The sequence below is a fragment of the Atta cephalotes genome, assembly GCF_000143395.1.
Source record: "Atta cephalotes unplaced genomic scaffold scaffold00086, whole genome shotgun sequence".
Classification (NCBI taxonomy): domain Eukaryota; kingdom Metazoa; phylum Arthropoda; class Insecta; order Hymenoptera; family Formicidae; genus Atta; species Atta cephalotes.
In genome coordinates this window covers 428,739-437,854 of record NW_012130150.1, presented here as the reverse complement: position 1 = coordinate 437,854, position 9,116 = coordinate 428,739, and the positions used below count along the sequence as shown (strand labels likewise).

Below are 9,116 nucleotides of genomic sequence, written 5' to 3'. Positions count from 1 at the left end.
ATAGAATACACAGATAATTTTAGGAAATTGTGCTATTTCGAAATTATTGCGGCTATGGAACATTTAAGCGTGCCAAATCGAATGAATCTGGACCATCGATTATGCAAAGCGTATGGGTAGCAATGGTCGCAGCGTTAGTTATAATTTGCCTGATTGGCGCGGAATTAGTGTCCAACTATATCATGCCGTAATCGCATTCGTGTGGATTTATCGCACGGCGATGTATTTACGACGCTTTTAGCGTCCTTGCTTTTGTTCCACGCGCGTTCCGAGGACCATGCATTTTTATTATTGCGCAATTTCCTCACGTTGCTGAGTAGCTATACCGCGGAGAATCCCGCGATCACCTGAAGGGACAAAGGCTGGGAGGATCGTTCAATTTTGGCTGGTGTTGTCCAATGACGATAAAAAAGGGAAAAAAAGGAAAAGTCTCATCTCGCTTTCTCCTCTTATCGAATAAAATGGAGTCCTGTAATTTGTCACCCCGAGCTTGGTGATGTTTTTTTGAGAGGACGGACCAACCCTTCGGTTGTCTCTTCCATGAGACCCTCGCCAACTAATCCCTGGACGATTAATCTACCGAAGGTCCTGCAAATAGCGTCTCCTCGTTTCTAACCTGCCGGTTATTTCGCCAGGCAAAGAGTTTTCAGCGAAATCACCGCCGATAGATGAATTGATCGAACCTCTGATCGCTCAGCCTCTCGTTCGAATTTCACGTATGTATTTTACGCTGAGTGAAACGATATTGGTATCATTTTTCATTGTGTTTTCTTGTCATAAACAACAACGTTATTAATACGTTAGCGGCGTAAATATTGGATCAAGTTACTCGACAAGCAAATATTTCTGCCGCCCTCAACACCCAGTATTTATACCGCGCTGATCAAATTGATTTATTTTATACCCCAATAGTCCATCGCTTGGAGTAACCGATGAACTGTTAATTCTGATGACGCAATGACAGCATTAAGCTGTCAATGGAGATTTGATGATGTACGTGAAAAGGAAGCGTGATATATCAATTCACAAAGTATACACATCGATGGATCAAAATTAAATGAAACGGAAGGCATATGACGTTCTTATTCAAATATTTAGAAATTCTGGCTTTTTTAATTTCTAGAATTTCCAGCTCTTTAGCTAACGAAAAAAAATCTGCGACTGCTAAAAAATTTAGTAATCTTTTTTTAGGCATCAGTTTTCTTTCAATTTCGAAAAAAAGTTTTTTTAGAGATCATACTATAAAATAGTAACAATTTTAATAATGGCAATCAATCTCCGGCAAGATAATAGGATCTCTGGTAGAACAGCTATTGATCTCCAATGGAATACTAGTCGAGAGGTGGCAATCGTGGTCTAGATACGCAAATCGTTTGCAAACATAAATTTCTTCTGTGTCTCTCTCTCTAATTGCTAGAAGATGTTTAAATCGTAAGAACGTTCCGTTAAAACAGGATTCTGCGGAATTCAACGTTTCGTGCGCGAGCGTTCAGGCGGAGTTCGAAGGATTAATTGCTAATTGCGCTAGGGATTCCTCTCTTACCTTTACTGTAAGGAGCGAGCAATAGCAAATTCACCAGCGCCGCTCCGGTATCGTGGCCCATTAGAGTTATCCGTGTTGGATCGCCACCGAAGGCGCCGATGTTTTCACGCACCCAACGGAGTCCCATCGTGATGTCCTTTAAAGCCAAATTCCCGCCGGATCCGCTCGTTCGATCAGGGAACGGACGAGTCCTCAAGAATCCTGAAAGGATGCCAAATCGTTCGCGATTTAACCATTCTCGCGGATCACACGATATTCTTTTATTGCATTTCTCTCTTTTTTTATCTGTCGTTATCACGCAACATTTGCGATGCGATAGCGTTCATTTGATAAAATTTTGTTCGCAAATTTCGTCATGAAAGTGACTTAAATTCATGATATCAAATTATACCTAATTTAAATTATTTTAAATTATTTTTATAAGTCGCTATTATTTCTACTCAATGTGTCGTTAATTCAGCTAAAATAATAGAATTAAATAATTTAAATTCATACTTTTAGATAAATTAACTCAAGAAATGTGTTAATTCAAACAATATTAAGAATCTTTATTTTAGACTGCATATGTGAGAAACACAATCTATACTATAAATACTAGATACTAGAAAAATGTCTATTACGGTCGAAACCGAATTTTCATTGCTTTTAATAAATTCAATCTTGAATTATTAATATACACTATATATGTACTTGCATATTGTAATGTTTTTAGAATTGCACGCCGAATTGTTTTTCCGAACTATAAAACGCAAAATTAAAATTACTCTGGTAATCGCGAATTAAATTGACAAGCAATTTAATGATTTGATGCTACCAAGTAGTACCGTCATGTTATAAAGATGTTAATATGTTGAAACTGTTAATAAATTTATTGCGAAAAATATTACTTCGGCCGGGAAATTTAATTCAAATTTAGTTTATTATTTACCAATTACATACATTAATCTAAATACTGTTTATTAGTGTTAATGTAAATACTGTTTTTAAAAGTAAGCAATTTGATTACAAAAATGAGTTGATATAGTTATTTTTTTTTTGACAACATGTTACGTATTAAATCCATCACATCATGATAAAAGCTGTATAAGGCCATTGGACCAATGAGACATAAAGACGCCAAATTCATTTACATAAGCTGTTCATTGTTCCAGCAACCTTATGCTATGCTTATGCAGCTTATGTCATCTTGTGTGTAATGGGCTTTAAAATAATACATTTTGACACATTTGAAAGTTAAAAATAACTATGTTTAACTTAAGAAAATTTTAAATTTGATTTTATAATATTTAATATGTGTGTTTTCAAATTAAGAAATAAAAATTCTGATTATGACAAGTGGAGAATTTCATTAAAAAAATTTAAGAGGAGTATAGAGAGAGAGAGACAAGCGTGAAGATTCGATTTAATGTTTCATAACTGCGATAATTAAACGAAGCGTATAAATATTCGTTACGCTATTAAGTCATAAACCAAGGAAGTTTAACAAGTAAATAGATAGAATTGACATTTTCGGACTTTCGTATATTCGCAGCGCACTACGACAGAGATACATTTGTGGGTCTTCAAAGTGCCAATATTGACTTAAGAATGTAAATGGTTTCTACGAAGCTATCTCTCTATCTCTTCGAAGAGTATAGTAGTTAATGATACAAACTTACTTTCGAGGAGGTGGGAGTAATAAACGCGCTTTCCACTATAAAAATATAGTGCAACTTTTCCAATAATTGGCGCTTCTTTACTTAGATATTTATGTTTTCCAATCTCTAGTAAGATAATTATAATAAAAAAAAATTGATTAATTATTTATCTAAACATTATTCAGTACAAAAAATGTTTTTCTACAAATTATAAAATACAGCAAATTCAGAGGTAAAGAAAGTTTTAAATAAACAAATAAAATTTCAGAAATTGCAAGATAGAAATTAAGGTATCTTGACAAGGCAAGATGGATGTTATTTGGAATTTCTTTGTCCTTGGAATGTTGCGTCAGAAGGTTCGCTTAATGAAAATGCTTTCGGGGATGCGGGACAGTTGATTAAAGGGTAGCACGTACCTAAGATGCCGAGACGATAGTTGAGCGTGATCACTATGACGTGGCCGGCGCTCGCCAAGACCGATCCATCGTATAAGTTACCCGATCCCCATTCGAAACTTTCGCCGTGTACGTACACCATCACCGCATACGGCGCCTCCAGTCCTCGAGATCCTGAAAGCAAGCAAGCAAATGGGTGTCTGCGTCGCTCTTTCATTTTCTTCCACGAATAAACCTCTTATCTGTATAAACCTTCCATTGACAGATCCAGCTTTTCCCGTAATACCGCACGACATTATCGCTACGTAGCATTATGCTTACACCCGTTTTATCCCTCTTTCCCGTAAGCGAATCGCAAATGTAAAGCAGCGGATTGCGCCTAGCGAGTTTTCGTTTTAAGAGTGTCGTTCTTCTGCGCGCGTCTGCGACTTCGTTTTACAATATTGTTTATACTCTGACTAAATTCACTCCCAGATCTCTACCCCCCCCTCCCCCTGCAAATGTTCCGTTTCTCTATGAATGTAAAATGAAATTCCTACAGCCAATTAGTCGTTTTCGCCGTTTGCCACCTGCGCAATTAAGATAACTAATTGCATCGCATAATCCGCACTAAGCATCTAAATTCTCTACGAGCTCGTCACGTCTTTACACGGTCTCGCGAAATCGTCAGAAACGAGCAGATCCATGGTATCGCGATTCATTGCACGTAGAAACGACCATGGGAGAAAAATCGCGCAGCGCGGGTCAAAGCTGTTCATTTACCAAGAGAGACGAAGGGGAAGAGCGACGGATGTGCTTCGCTTTGAACAACTTCGTGGCACCGATCGATCGTCGCTGCCACAAATTTATTTACGTGGCAAAGTCGCAGCGGCAACTTTTCACGCGCACAAATAAGCGTATCTCACGATCGCGGTTTACGCGACAGAGAGATTCCGGAACGCATCTTCGCGCGGATCCGCCGCGGCTGTCGTAAACGTTACGATACGATTTAGAAAATCGTCCCGATAAAACGGATATCCCTTTTTTTTAAACGCTCGTCTTTTACGGCGAACGTAAAATTTTACGCCGAGAGCGTCGCGTAAGCCGGAACCGAAGGTAAATTAAAGCGAAAAAGCTTGTTTTAATAAGGCTTTAGGATTACTCGACGCTTTTTATAGACCTGGGCACGTTCCGAGGTTTTCGTGTTTGTAAGTACTTCGGATTTAGCGAACCTCCTCTCTCTTTTCTTCTTTTCCTTCCACCTTACGAATCTTCTGTGTACACGTCTCCATCAGTTGGGTTTCAAGATTAAAAGTTTCCATTTAATTGATAATCGTCTCAGCAACTAATAAACCAGGAATACGCATTTATCCATCCATCGCGTCGCAACTAATTAATGTCTGTCTGTTATACGATTTATACTCGGTACATCAGATTACCTGTCTGGGGAGAACATCATCCTAAACTATCACGGGAGATGGCTTTCGCGCGCTGCCAAGTTACGTGAGCTCGCAATCATCGTAGTTAGTAATTCAATCGCACCGCGATCTTACTTTGATTATCCGTTAACTCGTAAAACTAGCCCAATTAGTATCGATCAATTCGTGAGTACTGCTCGACGCTGCGAAGCACTGTCTTTATCGATTACGGAATCGATATTTGTCTTATCAAAGCTGTGCTTGATGTGCAATCGTATATTAAGCAGTCGTTTAAAGCACCCGATATTAAGCGATCGTTAATCGCGAGCTCTAATCGTCACGAAATCCGTAACTGAAATCTGAACCTGAAATCACCTAAAAGCGTCATATAAGAGAGATAGTACACGCAGCTCTCGGTTAGGTTTTTCACGAAAATTGGAGTTTTTTACAAAGCGAAAATTCTGGGATCTGATTGATTTATAGTCGCTTTCCCCGTAACGAAAATTCGATTGAGAATCTTTTTTGATCGGCTTTTTTTACAGTTTCTTACTCTCCTCTACGCCCTGCTATCCGTACCCTGTGTTATTCGCGTAGCTCGCGCAATTTTCAATCCTTCTTCCTTTTCCCTTTGTAGCCCGACCGAGGTTACGGCGCAGACCAGCCGCTTTACGTTGCAAATTCGCCTCTATCTTTCATCGCGCACTGAGTAACGTGCGACGTAACGCATGCGGCTGCTCCCAGGTTGATACTACCCGGCATAAAGGTATACTAATTACTTTAGGACTAATTACTTTAGGAAGCAACTTGTGCCATGTAATACTATACGGACGCATAAATTGTCGGCTCCGATAGATAATATAGTTGAGAATTTCAGGAGCCGAATTATGGCCGCGCTTCAAAACTTTATAACGTCCCAATGTAATGTATTATTTTCCGGCATATAAAATTCTTTTTAATCGTATAAAATTAACCTCGGTCGATTGCATCTTCTAGACGATACATAATTTCCTGTCGATACATAATTTTAAGCGTGAAATCAATTTAAGTCTTTTTTTTTTTGCGCCCATTCATAATCACAACGCACGAACGCGTTGAACCATTAAAAGTTATTAATTTTTTATTATAGAACTTTAATACAGAATTTTTTATTTAAGAATTTATAACGGATATATACGTGCGTGAGTTTCCCTTGAAATAAATATCGATCGAGAATTGATAATCGAGTTGCAACGCTCATAAACTGTGCTGCTTGAATAAATAATAATAAGATGTGAAAAATACATTATTTATTCAAAGTAAGAGTTGAACTTTCATTAACTCAATGTGGAGTAGTTTTACCACCTTCCTGAAGAGTAAAGACCTTCATTAAAACTTATTATACCTTTTATTCTGTCAGAATTGAGAAACTTTACGTTACTGCCGAGATACTTTAGGCGACAATAGAAACGTAATTTTGCATAGTCCCTCTTAGAATATTATTTATCGTATGACCTTGCCCTTCTTTCGTAAAAAAGAAACCTTCTTCAAAAGACACTACGTTGTAATTTAATTCCTAATGAACGGAAGTATTACGAGAAAGTGGATCATGCAATATGCAATGAAGAGTCATTTATCTACAATAATTTCAATAACACTTTAACTTGTACGCAGGTTTGTGTAACGATTAGAGCTATAACACACAGAAAAATTTAAGCAGAAAGACGTAAGCCATAAGTAAATTAGTCAATAATCATAATCGAGAATATAAAATATAAAATATATACCATAATATAAGCAAGCAATTCAATATATTGATTTCTTCATTACTTACATCACACTATTTAAATTTTTCTATATGCTTTTAATGGCTCTTAATACGATTAAATACTATTAAATTCTATTAAATTATTATATTAGAACCGACAAATGCATTCTTACCGCTTCCGGGTATGTACAGATTGAGGAAGAGACAGTCCTCGCTCTGGTTGGCCAGGAGGACAACCATCTTTTTGAGCTGCTGATACCTGCCTTGCGGCATCTGCAAAAGTGCGGCAGTGTTATTGGTGAGGTCCGGATAATTCTGCGGGCACACCGCGCCGAATGTATCCGCCAGCTTGACACCGCTCCAAGGTATCGGCGAGATCGGAGGACGAAACCTTAAATCTCCTACGGGAGGCGCAGCATAAGGTATCCCGCGAAACACTTCCACGGGGTCTAAGTGCCGGCTGTTCAATTCCTGCAACAAGAACGATACGAATAGATTTAATATCCGTGGCGAACTATCTACATTTATCGATTTCATCGCTATCTATTCTAAAACTGTGACCGATATCTATCTCCGAGTTTTATCGATATACAACAATGTCTGTATGTACCAGTTTTATCTCTGGATTTTATCAGGGTCGCGGTTTTATCGATTCTATTCGGTGTCTTGGGATATCTCTGAAATTGATAAACATGAACTCTCCTTTCTCTTGTTCTTCGACCGTCCGTTCGCGCAAGTAGCTTCTAAAATACGCTTGGATGCTTCTCCGCGGAGATACATCGTTCTCTCTGTTCGGGGCACACGGATCTCTCTGGGAGGGAAAAACGGAAACAGACAGCCGGAAAGCTAGAAAAGCTCCTCCTCCTCCTCCTCTCTCTCTTTCTTTCTTTTTCTACCCTTGCACCCAATATCCATTTCATCCCCTACGCGCGTCGGAAGCGCGAGTGATTCGAAAGATACTCGGCTCGCATGAGAAGAAGATATGATCCAACCTTTCTTAAACAAACCGATGATTAAAAACACTGCGAGCCTTGATTCTCACTTTGATGAAAACGTCGCAATGAATGAAACTAAAAAAAAGAAAAAATAAACAAAAAGCGACTCGAATTACAAAGGAGGATCTTTAGCTATAAATATTAATTAAATTATTATTAAGATTGAATAATAATAATTGCTTCTTTTAAACGCGATATTTATTTTCAAAATATTCGCGGAAATGAATGAATCTTATAAAGTTCTATTTCTCACGACGTAACTGAGCGGGAAAAATTACTGTTCGGTCACATCATGGAAACAATTATATTGGAAGGACCGATAGATCTCGTTTGCCGCGGCTCGACTTTAATTGCATCACCGAGCGCAATTGGAAAGGTCTGCCCGTCGAAATGGTCGTTCTACGATTCGCGCTGGAAATTACAAAGTTCCCTTAACGTATCGGCGTCGCGTTTTCGTCGCAGGATCGATGAAAAAAATGTGATGTAAAGAGTACGAGAGAGAAATTAAAGAAAAAAGGGAAAAATATAGACCGAAAACAAAAGAAAGAGAGAGGCAAAAATAAGAGTTATTTGATTCGACATTTCCAATTGCATTAAAAATTAAATGCGCGTCATACGACTGCCGATAACAATCGGCGCTTATCGAGGCTCCCATAAAATCCCGGGCGATGATGGCGATGACATAGGATGAAATATTAATTTCGCTTCATGAGTTTGCGAATTTTATTCTGGCTGACGATCTCGTAATTGACTCTCATCCGGCGGTTAAAATATTAAAAAAGGAGAAGATAAATCGACACATTATGCATAGATTAAAAAACAAAATTTTAAAAATAACAAGTAAATTCGAATAAGCGGGAGAGGGAGAGAGAGAGAGAAAGTTTTGAAATTTGTACGTGCACGTTTGTCCCGGTTCATGGCGCAGCTTGTTATTTTACGATCACGGCATTCATTTTCGTATTCCCCAGGCGAGCTATCACGTAGTTGGAAATAAATTCCCATTATGGGAGAACGGTGCAGAGGAGGGAGGGCTTAGTGCGAAATCGCAAGAAAATGGAAACACACGGGCGCGTGTGTTCGACGAAAGGGACGCCGTTCGTGAAAAGATTCGCGTGCGAGAACGGCGTTACAAGTACAAGCAGTTTCTCTTCGACCCTGCTGCTTTCATCGTACGTCGTTCTTTATGAAATCATTCCGTGGTGGGTGAGAGATTTTAACACAGAGAGAGAGAGAGAGAGAGAGATATTTACTAAAATCTCTCTTATACTTCGGCATTTTCGACCGCGTATATACAGTTTCCGGCCAGTGACATTTTGTATTCTAATTTATAAAAAAAAGTCTAATAAAATTTTTCTCATTGTCGAGTGTTAGTACAAGAGTTCGTTACCCACATCTTATACTAATA

General features: G+C 38.5%; 1 protein-coding gene across 1 annotated transcript in view; it reads right to left on the bottom strand.

The window, feature by feature from the left end:
* The window catches only part of LOC105624707 (neuroligin-1-like), a 36,947-nt gene that overhangs the window by 18,445 nt on the left and 9,386 nt on the right, over positions 1-9,116 (bottom strand). The window contains exons 2-4 of the mRNA XM_012206061.1: positions 6,890-7,187; positions 3,597-3,749; positions 1,544-1,744 (exon numbers count right to left, since the gene is read on the bottom strand). Of these exons, the coding sequence (XP_012061451.1) occupies positions 1,544-1,744; positions 3,597-3,749; positions 6,890-7,187 (652 nt within the window). The remainder of the gene's footprint in view (positions 1-1,543; positions 1,745-3,596; positions 3,750-6,889; positions 7,188-9,116) is intronic.